The 22,154-nt window shown below is 48.2% G+C and overlaps 2 protein-coding genes across 2 annotated transcripts; one reads left to right on the top strand and one right to left on the bottom strand.

Annotated features, from left to right (window-relative positions):
• Nucleotides 1-291: 291 nt before the first annotated feature.
• LOC103234088 (olfactory receptor 10H5) lies at nt 292-1,987 on the top strand. Its single transcript, XM_073017278.1, has one exon. It carries the CDS (start codon nt 295-297, stop codon nt 1,249-1,251), a length of 957 nt encoding a protein of 318 aa, XP_072873379.1. The 5' UTR covers nt 292-294; the 3' UTR covers nt 1,252-1,987.
• Nucleotides 1,988-11,592: 9,605 nt separating this feature from the next.
• Nucleotides 11,593-12,546, bottom strand: LOC103234087 (olfactory receptor 10H1). The gene has a single exon (XM_007995618.3). It carries the CDS (start codon nt 12,544-12,546, stop codon nt 11,593-11,595), a length of 954 nt encoding a protein of 317 aa, XP_007993809.3.
• Between the last annotated feature and the right edge of the window lie 9,608 nt (nt 12,547-22,154).

Here is a 22,154-nt window from a genome sequence, read left to right as displayed (position 1 = left end):
TGTAATCCCAGCTACTCTGGAGGCTGAGGCAGGAGAATCGCTTGAACCCAGGAGGCAGAGGTTGCAGTGAGCTGAGATCACACCACTGCACTCCAGCCTGGGCGACAGAGTGAGACTTCATCTCAAAAAATAAAAATAAAAATAAATAACATATTTTTGCACATGGAGTAACCATGGCTTGGACAGATGAAGGAGGTGCTCTCAGATGTCCTCCCAGGTAGGAGTCATTAGACACCCCCATGCTCCTATTTACTGGCTCTTCTTTCCTCTCTTCCCCAACTAGGGGTGGCCGCCATGCTGGGGCTAAACTACACCTCCACGTCTGAATTCATCCTCGTGGGCTTCTCCGCCTTCCCCCACCTCCAGCTGATGCTCTTCCTGCTGTTCCTGCTGATGTACCTGTTCACACTGCTGGGCAACCTGCTCATCATGGCCACCGTCTGGAGCCAGCGAAGCCTCCACACGCCCATGTACCTCTTCCTGTGCGCCCTCTCCGTCTCCGAGATCCTCTACACCGTGGCCATCATCCCGCGCATGCTGGCCGACCTGCTGTCCGCACAGCGCTCCATCGCCTTCCTGGCCTGTGCCAGTCAGATGTTCTTCTCCTTCAGCTTCGGCTTCACCCACTCCTTCCTGCTCACCGTCATGGGCTACGACCGCTACGTGGCCATCTGCCGCCCCCTGCGCTACAACGTGCTCATGAGCCCGCGGGGCGGCGCCTGCCTGATGGGCTGCTCCTGGGCTGGCGGCTCCGTCATGGGGCTGGTGGTGACCACGGCCATTTTCCACCTCACCTTCTGTGGACCCAGTGAGATCCACCATTTCTTCTGCCACGTACCACCTCTGTTGAAGTTGGCCTGTGGAGACGATGTGCTGGTGGTGGCCAAAGGCGTGGGCTCAGTGTGTATCACGGCCCTGCTGGGCTGTTTTCTCCTCATCCTCCTCTCCTATGCCTTCATCGTGGCCGCCATCTTGAAGATCCCTTCTGCTGAAGGCCGGAACAAGGCCTTCTCCACCTGTGCCTCTCACCTCACTGTGGTGGTTGTGCACTATGGCTTTGCCTCTGTGATTTACCTGAAGCCCAAAGGTCCTCAGTCTCTGGAAGGTGACACCTTGATGGGCATCACCTACACGGTCCTCACGCCGTTCCTCAGCCCCATCATCTTCAGCCTCAGGAACAAGGAGCTGAAGGTTGCCATGGTCGCCATGAAGAAGACCTTCTTCGCTACACTGTTTCCACAGAATTGCTGAAATGGCTGGCTTTCTCTCAAGAGATGTAGTGAATGGGAACACTTCAGTCTTCCTCCTTTCTTTCTTTTCCTTTCCTCTCTCCCTCCCTCCCTCTTTCCTTCCTTCCTTCCTTCCTTCCTTCCTTCCTTCCTTCCTTCCTTCCTCTCTCCCTCCCTTCCTCCCTCCTTCTCTCACTTCCTTTCTGCCTCCCTCCCTCCTTACCTTCCTTCCATCCTTCCTCCCTGCTCCTCCTTCCTTCTTATCTCCCTCCTTCATTCTTTCCCTTTTCTCTGTCTCTTTCTGTTTCTGTGCCTCTCTGTCTCTGTCACTCTCTTTCTCCCTCCTTGTTTCTTTTCTTTTCTTTTTTCTTTTCTTTTCTTTTGACGAGTCTCGCTCTGTCGCCCAGGCTGGAGTGTAGTGGCGCGATCTTCAGTCAATGCAACCTCTACCTCCTGGGTTCAAGCGATTCTCCTGCCTCAGCCTCCCAAGTAGCTGGGATTACAGGCACATGCCACCACGCCTGGTTAATTTTTGTATTTTTAGTAGAGACGGGGTTTCACCATGTTGGCCAGACTGGTCTTGAACTCCTGACCTCAGGCGATCTGCCCACCTTGGCCTCCCAAAGTGGTGAGATTACAGGCATGAGTCGCTACACCCAGCCCTGACTTTTTTATTATAGACATCCTAGTGGTTTCTTATTGCGGTTTTGGTTTGCATTTCCCCGATGACTAATGACAGGCTTTAGGTGCTTAACACACATGAGTTCTTTTACTTCACAAAGAAGACAGGATTGCTAACTCCATTTCGTTTGTTTGTTGGTTGGTTTGTTTTAGACACGTCTTGCTCTGTTGCCCAGGCTGGAGTGCAGTAGTGCAATCATGGCTAAGTGCAGCGTCGACTTCCGGGCTCAAGCAATTCTCCCACCTCAGCCTCCAGAGAAGCTAGCACTGCAGATGCATGCCCACTACAAGGGTAATTTTGTATTTTCTGTAGAGACAGGATCTCAGTATGTTGCCCAGGCTAGCCTTGAACTCCTGGTCTCAAGCAATCCTGCCATTTCAGCCTCCCCAAATGCTGGGATTACAGGCATGAGCCGTGACACCAGCCAAGTTCTATTTTGAAGATAAGGAAGCTAAGTTATAAAGAGATTAAGTTAATTATCTAAAGGTTTCATCACTGATGTGGAAAAGCTAGAATTGAACCTATTCTTTAAATGAGAGCTGGGGGTAAGAAGTAGACATTTCTCAGGGCCTGTGAAGAGGGGAAGTCAGGATGTTCTGACTTCAGAAAGAGAGGAAGAGCTGGATTGAAAACAAGAGGCAAATTCTAGCTAGCGCCGATGGAATGAGCCCAGAACTAGAAATACTCTGTCTTCGTGGGTTTAGGAAGAATCACCCAGTGTCAGAGAATTACGGATACACTATGAGTTTGGCCAAACTGGCTTTAGTACTTCTGTGTTTGTTTTTTTTAGTAGACATGTTAATACAAAAGAGAGTGTCACATTCAAATATTAAATTGGGCCAGGCGTAGTACCTCATATCTGTAATTCCAAAACTTTGGGAGGCCATGGCAGGAGGATCACTGGAGCCTGGGAGTTCAAGACCAGCCTGGGCAACAAAGTGAAACCCTATCTCTACAAAAAAAATCAAAAAATTAGCTAGACATGGCTGCATGTGCCTGTAGTACCAGCTACTCGAGAGGCTGAGGTGGGAGGATTGCTTGAGCCCAGGAGGACAAGACTGCAATGAGCAGTAATTGTGCCACTGCACTCCAGCCTGAGTGACAGAGTAAGACCTGGTCTCAAAAAAAATAATAATAATAATTAAACTCTTTGAAAAAAAAAAAAATCTACCTGAGTTGTATTAGAAGTTCCAGGGCACTTAACTACTAATATCTAGGGGGCATTCTTTGCCTCCCCTATAAAATGCAAAGGGATCCCAAATGTTAAACTTCCACCCCCATCACGTGGAGTTGTCATGCACAAGAGAATGTTTATACCCTGCTTATACCCCACATGTCCTGGGGTGTAGCTTGTGCTTTCTAGCTGGTCATGGTTCTGAAGATACCTTGGAATAGGCTGGGAAACAGGTAAAAATCAGACTGCGTGAGTTTGAAAGAGTGCAGGAAATGTGGCTTCTGGGTTATATCCAAGATGTGTCATTGCGGTTCCCCGTGGTGATCAGAAAAGCAAGCCAGCTTGCTGTAGTTTGGTTAACCAATGTCCATGCATTCTGAAATTAAAATAAGCTTTGTGATTACTCCTTCACTTTATTTAGTAGTAACCCTTGTGTAAATTTAAAACAACCAAAGAAGTTGGGCTTAGTGTTGTTTTTATACATGGCATATTCTAGACCCCAAGGGCCACGTCAGGGTGAGGTGAGGAAGACACCTCACCTCCTTTAAACATTATTTAAAATGTTGACATTTTGTTCACCATAGATTTTTTTTTGGCATTCATTTTGGTTTTTTAAAATATTGCATTAGGCCGGGTGTGGTGGCTCACTCCTGTAATCCCAGCACTTTGGGAAGTCGGGACAGGCAGATCATTTGAGGTCAGGAGTCCGAGACCAGCCTGGCCAACATGGTGAAACCCCATCTCTACTAAAAATACAAAAATCAGCTGGGTGTGGTGCCCGCATGTGGTCCCAGCTACCTGGGAGGCCAAGGCAGGAGAATTGCTTTAACCAGTGAGACAGATGTTGCAGTGAGTCAAGATAGCGCCACTGCACTCCAGCCTGGGCGACAGAGTGACACTTCATCTTAAAAAAAAAAAAAAAAATGCATAAATATAATTTATCTTGATTGCTGAATTTTTTGGTGGCCCCTTACATCGGGTGTTCAAAGTGACTGCCTTATCTCCCCACGAATTAAAAACTAAATGCTTGCATTTTTCCCTCAAAAGACTAAAAAATAGAAGCCATCATTAATTTAAAATAGGATTAAGTGCCAAAAGTTCAGTGAAAACACAGCAGGTCCGGGGGTGACGACTCCCCATGCCCCAGGGGTGGAGACAGCCCCTCCCTGTCTGCTAGCTTTGGCCAGTCCCCCTCCCCTGGGACCCTGTCCTCGTCTCGCCCCATTTATCAGCCTTCACTTTCTGAAGCCCCACACCTCCTGCCTTCCTCGCTGTTTGCCCAGCCTTGATAATGGTCCCCTCTGTGCTTGGCATCCCCAAGGCAGGACCAGAGCCCAGAGAGGTGATTAAGGGGCAGGAGCACAGAGAGGAGCGTCAGATCCCAGGCTTCAGGGGACCTGCTCCCTGAGTTCCTTGGAGCCCAGTGTTGTAGTCGTAATTGCTAGAGACCAAGGCCAGCCTGAGAGATGCGATCTGTGTCCTTCACTTCTTTTGCTCTTTTCTTCCCCCGTGTTGGCCTAACCCCCTTGCTTGTGGATAAAAATTCAATCCTCTCCTCATGGAGGTTGTCCCTCTTGTTTCACCCCCAAAATCCTCCAGTCTCTGTCTGCCCAGCAGCTAGAAGGAGCTGTTTTTTTGTTTTTTTGTTTTTGAGATGGAATCTCACTCTGTTGCCCAGACTAGAGTGCAGTGGTGCGATCTCAGCTCACTGCAACCTCCGCCTCCCGGGTTCAAACGATTCTCCTGCCTCAGCCTCCCAAGTAGCTGGGATTGCAGGCGCCCGCCACCACACCCAACTAATTTTTGCATTTTTAGTAGAGACGGGGTTTCGCCATGTTAGCCAGACTGGTCTTGAACTCCTGACTTCAGGTGACACTACCACCTCGGCCTCCCAAAGTGCTGGGATTATAGGCGTGAGCCACCGCTGCCAGCCAGAAGGATCTTTCTAAAGGGAAATTCTGAAAAATCATCTCTATACTTAAACCTTCCATTTCTCTTAGGATACAGTACAGACTCCAGTGTGATCATCAGGGCTGTGTGGCCAGGTCTATACTTCATCCCCAAATTCATCCTCTGACTCTATAGCCCAATGGGCTCCCTGCTGTCCCGGCAGTAAACCAAGCATGCCCGCACCGCAGGAACCTTGCATCTACTCTTTTTTTTTTTTTTTTTTCTTGAGAGATTGGGACATGAAATCTTCCATTTCTCTTTGCATTGCTGGTTTGCATTATTGGGGGGTATTAGATGACGCTGGCTTTTGGCTAGAGGAGTCTAGATTCCAGGTTTGGTGCTAACTGACAAAGTATCTTGCGGCAGGTAGAAATAATCAGTTTTCTTGCATTTTTCCCACAAAAGACTAAAAAATGGAAGCCATCATTAATTTAAAATAGGATTAAGTGCCAAAAATTCAGTGAAAACACAGCCAGGTCTATGTTTTCTCTGTGTTCGTATCTCACACACAATTCCTCTCCAAATACATCCCTGGTGCTATTTAAACATTATGTATGTAATTGTATGTTGTCTACAAGGTAAACCTTAAAAGTATGACAAATACAGGTTACTATATGTTCATTGAATGTCTTTTTTTTTTTTTTTTTTTTTTTTTTGAGAGAGAGAGAGAGAAAGAAGATCTCACTCTGTCACCCACGCTAGAGTGCAATGACATGATCTCAGCTCACTGCAACCTTCTCCTCCCAGGTTCAAACGATTCAATTCTCCTGCATCAGACTCTCTGGAATTACAGGCATGTGCCACCATGCCCAGCTAAATTTTGTGTGTGTTTTTAGTAGAGACAGGGTTTCATCATGTTGCCCAGGCTGGTCTCGAACTCCTGGCCTCAAGCAACCTGCCCACCTCGGCCTCCCAAAGTGCTGGGGTTACAGGCGTGAGCCACCGCGCCTGGCCCCTTGCATCTACTCTTGTTTCTACCCGTGATATCCTTCTTCCTCCACCTGCTCCCACACTCTCTTGGGTCTTCCTGAGGGTCACCTCCTCAGAAAACTCTTTCCTGACCTCCCCACACTCGGTCACCACCCCTATTACAAGCCCTCATAGCAACTCACGTAGGTCCCTCGGAGCTTTTATCACAATGTCCCATATATATTAATTGGTGCAATTATTGACTTAATATCTATGTCTTCCTCTTTCTAGGGCAGCCACTGCGATCAGGATGTCTTATCTAATTGGTTCAACACTGTCTTCCCAGTGGTGCCTAGAAAAATGCCTGGTACACAGTAGGTGCTCAATAAATGCTTTTTGAGTGAATACAGCAGGGTTTGTCATTCTGGGCCCTGTTGACATTTGGGGACGGTGGGGGGGGGGGCTGTTCTGTGCATTGTAGGATGTTGAGCGGCGTCACTGACTTTGACCTACTAGATGCTGTAACATACGTACCCTCTGCCTCAGTTGCAAAGACCAAAAATTGTCTCTAGAAACTTCCAAATGTCCCCTGGGAAGGGGAGCAAAATCACCATTGGTGGACAAGCATGGGAATGCAAAGACCGGGCTAATAGAGCTCCAGGTGCAGCAGTCTTACCCCTCTTGGTTCCCTTAGACCTTTGTTCATGGGATGGTTCGTTTTACGTGTCAACTTGACTGGGTCAGGAGATGCTCAGAGATCTGACTGGATGTTATTTCTGGGTATGTTTGTGAAGGTGTTTCTGGAAGAGATGAACATTTGGATTGGTGGATTGAATAAAACAGGTGGGCCTTTCCAGTGTGAGAGGGCATCCTCTAATCTGTGGAGGGTCCGAATAGAATAAAACAGCAAAGGAGGTTGGACTCACACTCCCTCTGCCTGATCATCTTCTCCTTGCTCTTACTGCTCCTGGTTCTCAGGCCTTCAGGCCCAGATTGGACTCTACACCATTAGCTTTCAGCTCTCAGGCCTTCAAACTATTGGCTGAGTCAACATTGGTTTTCCTGGTTTTCTCACCTTGCACATGGCATATTGTGAGACTTTTCAGCCTCCATAATTTTGTAAGCCAATACCATATATATATGTGTGTGTGTGTGTGTATGTGTGTATGTGTATATATATATATATATATTTATTTTAAGATAGAGTCTCGCTCTGTTGCCCAGGCTGGAGTACAGTGGCACACTCTTGGGTCACTGCAACCTTCACCTCCCCGGTTCAAGTGATTCTCCTGCCTCAGCCTTCTGAGCAGCTGGGATTACAGGCACACGCCACCACGCCCCGCTAATTTTTGTATTTTTAGTGGAGACGGGGTTTTGCCATGTTGGCCAGGCTGGTCTGAAACTCCTGACCTCAAGTGATCCACCTGCTTTGGCCTCCCAAACTGCTGGGATTACAGGCATGAGCCACTGCACCCAGCCCTTATAATATATATCTACGCATCTACCTACTTATCTATCTATCTATCTATCTATCTATCTATCTATCTATCTATCTATCTATTCATTACCTATTTATCATCTATCTATCTGTCTATATCTTATTGGTTCCGTTTCTATGAAGATCCCTGACTAATACAATCCATATCTTGGTCACAGCCCTGGTATTTCTCTGTGTATCACTGCACCAGGTAACATGCGAATGCCTCAAAGGCTGGGAACAGAAACAAAGGCCTCTCTACACCCCCAAAACTAGCACAGTTCTGAAGACAAAGTCCACAAATAATTATTAAACTAATCTTAGCCCAGATACGGTGGCTCATGCCTGTCTTTTATTGGCTGGGCGTGGTGGCTCATGCCTGTAATCCCAGCACTTTTGGAGGCCAAGGCAGGCAGATTGCTTGAGCTGGGGATTTCAAGACCAACCCTGGCAACATGGTGAAACCATGTCTCTACAAAACATTCTAAAAATTAGCCAGCGATGGTGGCACATGGCTGTGGTCCTAGATACTCAGGAGGCTGAGGTGGGAGAATTACTTGAGCTCAGGAGGTTGAGGTTGCAGTGAGCCACGATCACACCACTGCACTCCAGCCTGGGCAAAAGAGCAAGAACCTGTCTCCAAAAAAACAAAACAAAACAAAACGAAAACAAATGACAACAAAAAACCCACCAAGCCTGTCCTTTATTAATGGGCGTATCTAATGATTTTCTGATATTGAAGCAGAAAGCTTTAGGCAGTGAGAGAGAAGCCATGTGGATATCTTGTGGGGAGAAGGGAATTCGTAGTAGTGGGCACAGCACGTGCAAAGGTCCTGAGGTAGGAGTATATTTGGTGTGTTTGAGGGACAGTGGGGAGGCTAGAGCAGAGTGACTGAGGGAAGAAGAAAAGGGAGGTGAGGTCAGAGAAGAAGCAGCAGGGCCCAGGTGTGTAGAGCTTTGTTGGCACTGTAAAATTCGAATTTCCCTGTGAGTGAGACAGGGAGCCATTGAAAGGTTCTTAGTAGAGGAGATATATTACAATGTGCACCTCCTAGGCTCAAGCAATTCTCCTGCCTCGGCCTCCCAAGTAGCTGGGACTACAGGCGCCCACCACCACGCCTGGCTAATTTTTGTATTTTTATTAGAGACGGGGTTTCACCATGTTGGCCAGGCTGGTCTCGAACTCCTGACCTCAAGTGATCCACCTGCCTCGCCTCCCAAAGTGCTTTTTCAATCATACATGTCACTGCTCTAAACATCCTTTTGTTTATACCGACGTGGAATGTCTATAAGATATCAATCGAATTGGTGGAAATTAGGAGGCAGGATTTCAACCCAGGTCCTTCTCACTCAAACACGACTCCCCACACACACTTTTCCACTGCCCTGGGGGTCAAGGAGGTTTCTTTTTCACAGCAAATACGTAAGTCAGCATTCTGGATTGTTCAGTGTTGTAGGATTAAATTAGTCCACTTTAGTAATATTTGTTAAGAATTGACATATCGTCCAAGTATCGTGCTGATGCTGGACGTGATAATGTACGAGATGATCAAACCTCATGATCACTTGCAGCTGGCAGCTTAAAGGATCAGAATAAGTTAGCATAAGACATCCAGTGCCTAATTCATAGTGAGTATCCAGCCTCTTTCCAGGGTCTCTATCCATTTGGATACTGGTAGGATCAGAGGCCAATGGGGTCTTTTATGAAGAAAGAAAAAAAAGAAAAGAAAAGGGGAGGGAAGGGGAGGGGAGGGGAGAGGAGGGGAGGGGAGGGGAGAGGAGGCCTGACTTATGTTCCTGCCCAGGTGGCTCTTTTGTCAGGAGAGGGGAGCATCTTGGCTCAATGCATAGAAGTTACTCAAGAATTTCTACAAGACTAAAACTTATTTTAAAATCATGAAGCGCTGTTGAATTTGTAGAAATATTCCATCTGTGTTCCAAGGATGCAAGCTTCAGGGCATAGAGGGTTGCCGCTGTCTTCTGTGCCATAAAAGAGGCTAAGGATGCTGAGATGTTTCATTTGAAGAAGCACCCGTCCTCCGGAAATTAGGATCCGACTGTAAAAAGGCAGTGCTTGAAGTGTTGAATGGAGAAGACTCGGAATCCGAAAAAAAGACTGACATCGAAGCTTGGCTCTTCCAAGTTGGGTGGTCTCTGATGAGCCATGCATCTTTTGTGCCTCAGTTTCCCCTCTATCAAACAGAGGGACTGTGATTGCATCTGCTCTCACTCCCACCTTGTGAGGCACTAATGCCTGGTGGGTAACAAGAAACATGAACTGTAGCACATATTCTGCAAAGGGAGCTTCTCTGAGTTTCCAAGTTTTGACTGAAATCATTTCCCACATCCTCACTCTTCATGCTAATGTGGGATGTTGTGACTACTTAAATGATAGAGAATTCATACTTTGAAAAAAATGATGCATAGCTCAAACCCAGGAAGACCTATTGTCAATACATATATAAATACTCTACAGTAGTGTCAATCTTAAATCCCTGCCTATTGGGAAGTGGGTGAGCGTGATGCCTGAGAGACCATGAGATAAACTTTCTTTTTTTTTTTTTCTTTTGAGACAGAGTCTCTCTCTGTCACCCAGGCTGGAGTGCAGTGGTGCAATCTCAGCTCACTGCAACCTCCACCTCTGGGGTTCAAGCGATTCTCCTGTCTCAGCCTCCTGAGTAGCTGGGATTACAGGCGCCTGCCACCAAGCCAGCTAATTTTTGTATTTTTAGTAGAGACAGGGTTTCAGCAATTTGCTCAGGCTGGTCTCGAACTCCTGACCTCAGGGGATCCGTCCACCTCGGCCTCCCAATGTGTTGGGATTACAGGCATGAGCCACCGTGCCCGGCCATGAGATAAACTCTCATCCTGGGCTCTGCACTCACTGTCCGGATTCAACAGAGAGTTCCTGGCTGGCCCACGAGCCATGTCACCTTCTAACACAGCATTTGGTATCTCACAGTATGATTTTTTTCCTTGATCCAACCATGAAGACATCTCAGTCTCTCTACAGTCATTTAAGGCTCACCCTTCAAATGCTAAGGTTTCCTTGATGTTTCCAGAGAGTCTGTTTATTGCTCTTAGATCTGTGCAAAGCTGAAATTTAGGGTACTTTTCTCCCCTCTGCTATAATCTGCAGTAGGCTTACAAAATCTGAGTTGTAGCTACCTGGTGTTGCGCTCATAGAGGGTGGGGCATGAAATCTTCCATCTCTCTTTGCATTGCTGGTTTGCATTATTGGGGGTATTAGATGACCCTGGCTTCTGGCAAGAGGAGTCTAGATTGAGGTTTGGTGCTGACACAGTATCTTGCAGCAGATAGAAATAATCAAACCTGGTTTTCTCTGTGTTAGTATCTCACACACACTTCCACTTCAAATACATCCCTGAGGCTGATTAACCCTTATGTTTATAACTGTATGTCGTCTACAAGGTACCTTGTAAACCTTAAAGCATGACAAATAAAGGTTACTATATGTTCATGGATTGTCTTTCTTTTGGGGGTGGAGGGAGAGATAGGGTCTCACTCTGTCACCCATGCTAGATTGCAGTGGCACAGTCATAGTTCACTGTAACCTCAAACTTCTGGACTTAGGCAATAATCCCACTTCAGTCTCCCAAGTAGCTGGGACTACAGGCATGTACCACAATGCCAAGCTATTTTTTTCTTTAAGTTTTTGTAGATATACGGTCTTGCTATGTTGTCAAGGCTGGTCTTGAACTCCTGGCATCAAGCAGTCCTCCTGCCTTGGAATCCCAATGTGCTGAAATTATAAGTGTGAGCCACAGTGCTTAGCTGAAATGTAATTTTCTTTTCTTTTTTTTTTTTTTTTTTTGAGACAGAGTCTCACACTGTCGCCCAGGCTGGAGTGCAGTGGCGTGATCTCGGCTTACTGCAAACTCCACCTACCAGGTTCAAGCGATTCTTATGCCTCAGCCTCCCAAGTAGCTAGGGTTACAGGCATGTGCCAACATGCCTGGCTAATTTTTGTATTTTTAGTAGAGATGGGGTTTTGCCATGTTGGCGATGCTGGTCTCGAACTCGTGACCTCAGGTGATCCACCTCCCTCGGCCTCCCAAAGTGCTGGGATAACAGGCGTGAGCCACCACAGAATGTAATTTTTAACAATAGGCTTCGGTAATCCAATTTAGTTGTGCTCAGTGAATTTCTCCTAGATCGTTACATTTTTTTCTGGGTAGAGTTTACTGAAGAAGGTCTTCATGGCGACCTTCAGTTCCTTGTTCCTGAGGCTGAAGATGATGGGGCTGAGGAAGGGCGTGAGGACCGTGTAGGTGATGCCCATCAAGGTGTCACCTTCCAGAGACTGGGGACCTTTGGGATTCAGGTAAATGACAGAGGCAAAGCCATAGTGCACGACCACCACAGTGAGGTGAGAGGCACAGGTGGAGAAGGCCTTGTTCCGGCCTTCAGCAGAAGGGATCTTCAAGATGGCAGCCACGATGAAGGCATAGGAGAGGAGGATGAGGAGAAAACAGCCCAGCAGGGCCGTGATACACACCAAGCCCACGCCCAGGGCCACAGCAGGTACATTATTTCCACAGGCCAACTTCAACAGAGGTGGCACATGGCAAGCAAAATGGTGGATCTCACTGGGTCCACAGAAGGTGAGGTGGAAAATGGCCGTGGTCACCACCAGCCCCATGACGGAGCCGCCAGCCCAGGAGCAGCCCACCAGGCAGGCGCCGCCCCGCGGGCTCATGAGCACGTTGTAGCGCAGGGGGCGGCAGATGGCCACGTAGCGGTCGTAGCCCATGACGGTGAGCAGGAAGGAGTGGGTGAAGCCGAAGCTGAAGGAGAAGAACATCTGACTGGCACAGGCCAGGAAGGCGATGGAGCGCTGCGCGGACAGCAGGTCGGCCAGCATGCGCGGGATGATGGCCACGGTGTAGAGGATCTCGGAGACGGAGAGGGCGCACAGGAAGAGGTACATGGGCGTGTGGAGGCTTCGCTCGCTCCAGATGGTGGCCATGATGAGCAGGTTGCCCAGCAGTGTGAACAGGTACATCAGCAGGAACAGCAGGAAGAGCATCAGCTGGAGGTGGGGGAAGGCGGAGAAGCCCACAAGGATGAATTGAGTCACTGTGGAGTGATTGGCTCTCTGCATGGAGGCTGTGCCTGGGGTGAGATGTGACAGGGAGAGGTCAGTTACTGCATGAAGAAAGGTTCTCAGCCTTCACCATACCTGGATTTGCCCAAGGGCCTACTCTTGATAAATGGTAAAGATGGCTTTGGTTCTGTTCCCACTCTGTGCCTCCTATAATTTAATACCCTCATCAACCTAGTGAGAACGGTACTATTTTTTCAACCCCCTTTTGAAGTACCTTGAGCAATGTCATTGAGAATATTGACGTGCAGGGCTTGCTGAAGGCAAAGCTGTTGAAAGGGTAGATCCGGAGACTTGAAGCCATAGGTGGGCTGGTTCTAAAAACTATACCCTTCACTATTTCTCTATGTGGCCCCCGCCCTCAAACGAAAATGCTCCAGGCTGGCGTGGTGGCTCACATCTGTAATCCCAGCACTTTGGAGGCTGATGGGGGAGGATGGCTTGAGCCCAGGAGTTCGAGGTTGCAGCAAGCTATGACGACACCCCTGCACTCCAGCCTGGGTGACAGAGCCAGACTCTATCTCTTAAGAAAAGAAGAAAATGGCCGGGCGTGGTGGCTCACACCTATAATCCCAGCACTTTGGGAGGCTGAGGCAGGTGGGTCACGAGGTTAAGAGATGGAGACCAGCCTGGCCAAAATGGTGAAATCCCAACTCTACTAAAAATATAAAAATTAGTCGGGCATGGTGGCGCGTGCCTGTAGTCCCAGCTACTTGGGAGACTGAGACCTGGGAGGCGGAGGTTGCAGTGAGCCAAGATGGCACCACTGGACTCCAGCCTGGCAACAGAGCGAGACTCCGTCTCAAAAAAATAAAAAAATAAAAAGAAGAAAAACATATTCCTTTACTGGAACTTCCATTCATTCCTTCTCTGTCCTCCTACTCCCTTCTAATAAATCCTGTTCATCCCCCAGCTCCAGGTATCGCGAGATGTTCCCACCCATGATTACAACTCCTTGGAACAGAGAGCATCTCTAAATCTGAACCAATCAGACTTCCTCTGGGGTTATCCATGTAGGAAAGCAGAGGCAGGAGACTGTGTTGCTCTAAGAAAAGAGCCAGAAATCATGTTCTGATTGTTTTCCAGCTCCCACGAGGTATGCCTCTATGTTCTGAGGCAGTGAAATGTAGCCATCAGACAGAAAGAGGGGCTTGGGAATCAGCAGACCTCAGTTCAAATCCCTCCTCTGACTGTTGTGTAATGATTTTTTATTTATTTATTTATTTATTTATTTTTGTAGAGATGGAGTCTCATTCTGTTGCCCAGACTGGAGAGCAGTGGTGCAATCATAGTTCACTGCAACCTCAAACTCCTGGATTCAAGCAATCTTCCTACCTCAGTTTCCCAAGTAGCTGAGACTATAGGCACACACCACCTCACACAGCTAATGTTTTACTTTTTATTATAGAGATGGCATCTTGCTATGTCACCCAGGCTGGTCTGGAACTCCACGCCTCAAGTCATCCTCTTGCCTGGGATTCCCAAAGTGCTGGGATTACAGAAGTGAGCCACTGCACCTGGCCAATATTTTATAAAGTTGAGCAGAACCTACCTCAAAGGGTTGTTGTGGGAAGTAAATGAGCTTTTCTTAGATGACCTAGCATGCAGTAGGTGCTATATATGACAATTAATACAGTAAATAGTGACTATGCATGGTCTTTGCTCAGCAAGTAACTTTAATTTCATGAGATTTCCATGTGTCTTTATGAACCACTTAAACATATTTTATTTTATTTTTTTCAAAAGACAGGGTCTGGCTCTGTCACCCAGGCTGGAGTGCAGTGGCACAATTATCACAGCTCACTGCAGCCTTCAGCTCCTGGATTCAAGTGATCCTCCCTCCTCAGCCCCCTCAAATAGCTGGGACTACAGGCATGAACCACCATGCTTAGCTAATCTCTTTTTTAAAAAAGATTGGCAGTGTATGACCAGGTGCAGTGGCTCACGCCTGTAACCCCAGTACTTTGGGAGGCCAAGGTGGGCGGATCACTTGAGATCAGGAGTTCAAGACCAGCCTGGGCAACATGGTGAAACCCTGTCTCTACTAAAAATACAAAAATCAGCCAGGCGTATGTGGTTCCAGCTACTCAAGAGGCTGAGGCAGGAGAATCGCTTGAACCCGGGAGGTGGAGTTTGCAGTGCGCCGACATCACATCACTGCACTCAAGCCTGGGCAACAGAGCAAGACTCTGTCTTTAAAAATAGGGCTGGTGGCGATGGCTCACGCCTGTAATCCCAGCACTTTGGGAGGCTGAGGCGGGCGGATCACGAGGTCAGGAGATCGAGACCATCCTGGCAAACACGATGAAACCCCATCTCTACTAAAAAATACCAAAAAACTAGCCTGGCGAGGTGGCGGGCGCCTGTAGTCCCAGCTACTCGGGAGGCTGAGGCAGGAGAATGGCATGAACCCGGGAGGCGGAGCTTGCAGTGAGCTGAGATCGCACCACTGCACTCCAACCTGGGCGACAGAGCAAGACTCTGTCTCAAAAAAATAAAAAATAAAAATAAAATAAAATAAAATAGGCAATGTACTTGCGATATTCCCTACAGAGGACATGAACTCATCCTTTTTTATGGCTGCATAGTATTCGATGGTGTATATGTTTTACATTTTCTAAACCCAGTCTGTCATTGATGGACATTTGGGTTGGTTCCAAGTCTTTAAAGTTTATGAAAGAGTAAACTATCACTTTGCTTTCTGTTTCTACGGATGTGTCTGTTCTGAACACTTTACATAAATGGAATTATACGAGATGGGGTCTTCTGTGTCTCATTTCTTTCACTGAACATAATGTTTTAGGGTTCATTTGCATTGTAGCATGCAATTGTAACAGTATTAAAACACCACAGCATGCATCTGAGCTTTATTCCTGTTTATGGCTGAACGATTTTCCATTTTATGAATATGTGTCATCTCTTCGTGGACATGAGGGTTGTGCCCCACCTGTTGGCCTTCGTGAAGGATGCTGTAATGAAACGCTTGTAGCATTTGGAACCTATCAGTGGTTTCCAGGGGCTGGGGTGAGGGGAGAATGGGGAGTGACTGCTAATAGATACAGTATTTCCTTTTGGGCTAATAAAAAATTATTACCTTTGTCCGGAGCTAGACGAAGGTGGTGTTAATGCAACATCGTAAATGTCCTTGATGCCACTGAATTGTATACTTTAAAGTGGTTATGTGGAAATCCAGTAATAAAAGGTAAATGCAGTGGGCTTTCTCAAAAACTAAAATAAAAAATGAAAAAAGAAAGGAAAGAAAAGGAAAGGAAGAAAAGAAATAAATAGGTAAATTTCAGGTTGTACGTATGTTATCAAAATAAAAAGATCATTTTAGAAAGGATAGTTCACTTCCCCTTAAGTGGGCTCCGGTCCTCAATCAAGCCCTGGCAGGTTTATAATGAGAGATGAAGGAAGAACCGGCTCCTTTGTGAGCGGAGGCTGCATTCTCCAAACATCATTGGTCTCCAGAGTTTCTTGGTCTCTCTTCCGGGAATCACTCTCATTTTCCCCTCCTTCTGGGTCAGTACTTGCCCGTAGCTCTGCAGAATAGTGGCCCCCACAGCACCACCATGTCCCGCCACTCTGAGACCTTAGAGGAGTAAATGACTTTGAAACAAGAACCTCCAAGAAGAGACCAAATGGGCGAGACTGGTGCCCTGGGGTGGTGCTCACGAACCCTCTGTGGCTCCCCAGTGCCTGGGGCAGGGTTTCTCAACCTTGGGACGGTTGACTTTTAGGGCCAGGTCATTCTTTCTGTGGGGAGCTGTTCTGTGTCTCATAACATGTTTAGTAGCATCCCTGGTCTCTGTCAACTGAATGCCAGCAGCTCCTGCTCCGTCATGACAACCAAAAAATGTCTCCAGAAAACACCCATGTCCTGGGGCTCAAAGTCACCCCCAGGTGAGAACCCCTGATCCAGAGAGTGCAGCCACAACTCCTTCGCACCCTTGTTCTGCTGGGATCCCCATTCCTCCACTTCTTCACCTGGCAAACCCCTGTTTGTTGTTAAGACTCAGCTTAGATGTCACCTCCTCCATGCAGCCCTCCTGGACATTTCTTCCCAAGGCATATTTAGCCATCCATTCCTGGGTGCTTTCAAAATAAGGATTCCCAGTCAATGGTAACAGCAGGCGTTGGTTCAGTTCTCACTCTGTGCCTCCTGCAAGTAACTCTAAAGCTCCTTGCTCATGACTTTGTTATGATGTTTGCCGTGACATGTCACGTTGGAGCTGTGTCTATCCCTGGAACCTGACTGTGAGTCCCTGAAGCAAGGGACTGCTGTGTCTACAGCACCAATGTTGAGTACTCAACAACACCGATGAGAACAGCTGCCCTTTACTGGATGTGTCCTACGGTCCAGACATTGCACTCACATCACTCATGCTGTTCTTATTGAATCTTTACCCCCACATTAGAAGTCATCTGCTCTGATCCCTATTTTACAGACAGGGAAACTGAAACCCACGACACATCACTTGCCTTAGGTTCCTTGAGTCTGAAGTGGGGGCCCAGGGTCTGAGCTTAGGTCTGATTGATCTCAAAGCCTGTCTTTTTCTAACCTCTTGTTATACTCACCAGTTGCTGGTGGCTGTTTCAAAGGCCACTAGGAGAGGCTGCTTCCCCGTGACTGACCGTCTACATACTCTTGTTCTTAGCAATTAAGATCACAAGAATCCACAGCGAGTGAGTGAGCAAGCCGGCGGGGGGTGGGGGTGGGGAGAGAGAGAGAGAGAGAGAGAGGAGAAGAAGAAGAAGAAGGAGGAGGAGGAGGAGGAGGAGCGGGAGGGAGAAGGGGGAGAAGGGGTAGGAGGAGGAGCGGAAGGGGGAGGAGGAGCGGGAGGGGGAGGAGCGGGAGGGGGAGGAGGGAGAAGGAAGGAAGGAAGGAAGAAAGAAAGAGACAGAGAGAGGGAGGGAGGAAAAAAGGAAGGAAGGAAGGGAAGTGCAGGAGGAAGGAAAGAGAATGAGGAAGGAGGGAGGGAGGGAAGGAAGGAAGGAAGGAAGGAAGGAAGGAAGGAAGGAAGGAAGGAAGGAGAGTGAGGGAGGAAAGAAGGAGAGTGAGGAAGGAAGAAAGGAGGGAGGGAAGGAGGAAGAAAAGGAAGGAAGGGAGGAAGGAAGGAAGGAAGGGAGGGAGGAAGAAACCTTGAGAGGACAGGAGCCAATCACGTCTGCAGGAGATGGCTGAGGGCTGCATGTAACACCCTCTGGGATGATGGGGTGCAGAATGCAGCTAAAAGGGTCATCCAGTCATTCTGGAAACATTAAAACTATGGAGACAGCAAAAGATCAGTGACTTCCAGGGGACCAGTGGGTGAGAGGGAGGGATGAATGGGTGGGGCACAGAGGGTTTTTAAGACAGTGTAACTATGTTGTGGGATGCTGTCATGGTGGACATAGGACATCGTGCATTTGTTAAAACCCAGAGAAAGTACAACCCCAAGAGTGAACTCTAATGTAACTGTGGATTTCAGTCAATGACAATGTGTCAACACTGGTTCATCCGTTGTAACAAATTTACGGTAAAAATCCCAGTTACTAATTATAGGGGAAATTGTGTGCAGGGGGAGAGAGGGAATACGGCGATTCTCTGCAGTATCTATCTGCTCAATGTTCTGTAAATCTAAAACTGCTCTTAAAATAAAGTCTATTAATTTTTAAAAGTAAAACAAAGCAAAACCCACGGTAGATGTGGGACTAGGATAGCAGCGAAGAGGATTTAGAGCTTCTGGGCATTGATTCACCAGCAGAACACCCAGCGGGGTCTTCTGTAGGTAAAACAGAGAGAGAGAAAGGTGGGAAGAGAAAGAGAGAGATGGGGAGAGAGAGAGAGAGACAGAGAGAGGCAGGGGGAGAGAGAGAGAGAGAGGTGGCGAGAGAAACAAAGAGAGAGAGAGGTGGGGAAAGAGAGAAAGAGAGGTGAGGAGAGAGAAAGAGAGACAGACAGAGAGGTGGAGAGAGAGACACACACAGAGAAAGATGTGGGGAGAGAGAAGTGGGGAGAGAGACAGAGTGGGAGGTGGAGAGAGTGAGAGACAGAGAGAAGGATGAGGAAAAAGACACAGAGAGAGAGGTGGGGAGAGGAGAGAGAAGTGGGGAGAGAGACACAGAGAGTGGGAGGTGGGGAGAGAGAGGGGTGGCGAGAGAGAGAGAGAGAGAAGGGTGGGGAGAGAGAGAGAAGTGGAGAGAGAGGAGAGGGAGGCAGGAAGAGAAAGAGAGAGGAAAGAGAGGTAGGGAGAAAGAGGACAGAGAGGGGAAAGAGAGAAGAAAGAGGTGAGAAGAAAGAGAGAGGAACGGGGAGAGAGAGAGAGAGAGAGAGAGCAAGCCCACTGCCTAGCACGGACAGGAACCCCCAGTGGGGCCAGTTCTCCACCCAGAGACTCTGGGGCTAAGCGTGGCTGTGCACAAGTCCTGCCCACAGACATCCCTGGAACAGGGTTTCCCACCTTCAGCATTAAGGACACTAGGGGCGGATCATTCTCTCTTGGGGGTCGGTGGCAGTTGGGGCATCCTGTGCACTGCAGGAGACAGAGCAGCACTCCTGGTCTCCACCCACCAGGTACCAGCAGCATTCCCCAGTCCCGACAATCAGAAATGTCCTTATACCTTCTCACGTGTCTCCTGGGTGACAAAATCACTCCACGGGCCAGGCCTGTCTTTCCTCTGAGACCCCATCTGGCCTCACCTCTCACCCGTCCTGGCTCTCTCTTCTTAGTGAAGCTGTCTGGCCTCCCCTCTCTTCCACTTAAGCCACCACTTCCCTCTCTTTTCTCTCCATCCTCTCCATCTTCTCATCTCCAGCTCCTAACCATCTCCTCACCACCTGCTCCCATTGATGACTCCCTGCTGCTTTTGTGTGTGTGTGTGTGTGTGTGAGACAGGGTATCCCTCTGTCACCCAGGCTGGAGTGCAGAGGCATAATCACAGCTCATTGCAGCCTTAGCTTCCTGGGCTCAAGCAATCCTCCCACCTCAATCTCCGGAGCAGCTGAGACTACAGGTGCCTGCCCCCACACCTGGCTAATGTTCGTATTTTTTGTATAGACGGGGTCTCACTATGCTGCCCAGGCTGGCCTCAAACTCTTGGGTTCAAGTGATCCTCCCACCTTGGCTTCCCAAAGTGCTGGGATTGCAGGCATGAGCCACCGCACCCAGCCCACCCTGATTCTTTACACCCTGGGGTGGTGGCTGGAGCCTCTGAACCCTGAATCCTCTTTCTCTCTTTTCTCTGCCTCTTCCCAAACCTATTTCCATAGACTTCTTCCCTGGACAGACGGAGAAGAGAGGTTAAAATCAGACCATCACCTTGGGTCACATTGAGCATTGGCTGTCTTCTCTCTGCACCTGTTACCTCACTTGTCCAAGGGACCTACCTCCTGAGGCAGCAGGAGATCTAAAGAAGGTAAGTCCTGGCTGGGCGCGGTGGCTCGTGCCTGTAATCCCAGTACTTTGGGAAGCCGAGGCAGGTGGATCACAAGATCAGGAGTTCAAGACCAGCCCGTCCAGCACGGTGAAACCCCCATCTCTACTAAAAATACAAAAAGTTAGCCAGGCATGGTGGCACACGCCTGTAGTCCCAGTTACTCAAGAGGTTGAGGGAGGAGAATCGCTTGAACCTGGGAGGCAGAGGTTGCAGTAAGCCGAGATCGCACCATTGCACTTCACCCTGGGCTACAGAGCAAGACTCCATCTCAAAAAAAAGAAAAAAAAAAAAAAAAAAGAAGAAGAAGAAGAAGAAGAAAGAAGAAAGAAGGAGGAGAAGGAGGAGAACGAGGAGGAGGAGAAGAAGAGGAAGAAGAAGAAGGAGGAGGAGGAGGAGGAGGAGGGCAGGGGTGGGAGGTGAGTCCTGCTAAGCAAACAGCACACTGACTAAGACGTGGTGAGTGGCCTCTGCCTGTCACCCACTGCCCTGTGGACTCACATTGATAAAGGAGTCATATAAACCCGTGGTTTCTTCGAGTCCCTGGCAGGTGCTGGTTCCCCAGGTCTCTCCTGGTCAGGTGGATGAGAGGAGAGGTGACTCACCTGGGACTCAAGGCGTCTGCTTCTGCTTCTGCTTCAACTAGAGCCAAACTAGTGGGAGTCTCTAGTTTGGAGTTTCTCCACAGGTGAGAGCTGACCAGGTGTGGGCTGCACCAAGCAGCTGAGCTGGGGGCTTGACTGAGCCCAAATGCAACTATTTATCCCTCCTGACTCCCTGCCCACCAGCTTTCCTCGCTGTGGTCCTACTGTCTCTGTCTCCGCTACAGGGACGCTGGGACCCCGGGGACCCTGCCAGAGAGGAGGCAGCCTCAGGGAATCTGTATCCTCACTTTCCCTCCCTCCCCACCTGCCAGGGGTGAGTCAATTTCCTGGGCTTCTCAAGAGCTTGAGCAGAGTCTAATGCTCTACAAATTTGGGGTTTGGGCCCCTGACTGTTGAAATTAACAGGAGAGCAGCCCTGCCATTGCCCACTGGGGCTGAAGAGGTTGCCTTGATATGCCCTGTCACCTTCATTCTTCTCCAGCTGCCTCATTTGCCCAACTAAATGTCTTTTAAAACAATTTTTTTAAAAGCAACACACACACATGTATTTGCTTGTTTTTATTTTTATTTATTTTTATTTTTTGAGACAGGGTCTAGCACTGTTGCCCAGGTTGGAGTGCCATGGTGCAATTATGGCTCACTGCAGCCTCAACCTCCCGGGCTCAAATGATTCTCCTGCCTCAGCCTCCTGAGTAGCTAGGACTAAAGGTGCGTGCCACCACACCTGGGCTAAGTTTTAATTTTTCTGTAGAGATGGGGTCTCACTTTGTTGTCCAGGCTGGTCTTGAGCTCCTTGGCTCAAGGGATCCTCCCACCTTGACCCCTCAAAGTGCTGGGATTACAGCTGTGAGCCGCCATGCCTGGCCTGTTTCTTCTTATGTAACTGAAATGCTACATACAAAGCAGCAACCCATGCAATGGCCAGCCAGGCAATCGTGACGGTGAATTTAACGGGTAATCCTTCAGATCTTCATGAGCATGTAGGATGTGAAAAAAATGCAAACCCATAAGATCAGAGTTCCGTTGTGCATTGTTGTTGCTTTTGCTTTGTTTTGCTTTTTAGGTGAAATTCACATAAGATAATTAACCACTCTACAGCATACAATTTGCTGGGATTGAATGCATTCACAATGTGGTGTGGCCGCCGCCTCTGTCTAGTACCAAAACACTTTCATCACCTCATACCCATTAGCAACCACTCCCCATTTTTACCTCCCATACCCCACCCAGTCCTTCAAAACCACCAATTTGTTTTCTGGCTCTGGCTCTATGGACTTACTAGACATTTCATATAAATGGGACTATATGCTACTATATATAATGGTGCATTATGATTGCCCCTGTGAGTAGCCACGGCACTCCAGCCATTTTGTCAACACAAAAACGTCGACATTGCCAAGACTGAGAAACCTTGGTCTGCATAAACTCACATAAAGTTCACTCTAAGATGCTGAGTGAAAAACCAAGTTACAGAAAGATATCTACGGGAGAATCAGATCTGCGTTTTAAAAACACACAAAATCGTTTGATGGTTTATCAAAAAGTTAACTCCTAGGTACATACCCAAAAGAATGGAAAAGGATTCAA

This window comes from Chlorocebus sabaeus, chromosome 6 (assembly GCF_047675955.1).
Source record: "Chlorocebus sabaeus isolate Y175 chromosome 6, mChlSab1.0.hap1, whole genome shotgun sequence".
NCBI lineage: Eukaryota > Metazoa > Chordata > Mammalia > Primates > Cercopithecidae > Chlorocebus > Chlorocebus sabaeus.
Note: the sequence above shows the minus strand (reverse complement) of the source record. Positions and strands in the feature narration are given on the sequence as shown.

Coding starts and splice junctions, on each gene's coding strand:
- LOC103234088 (XM_073017278.1), top strand. CDS start 295: ATGCTGGGGCTAAACTACACCTCCACGTCTGAATTCATCCTCGTGGGC.
- LOC103234087 (XM_007995618.3), bottom strand. CDS start 12,546: ATGCAGAGAGCCAATCACTCCACAGTGACTCAATTCATCCTTGTGGGC.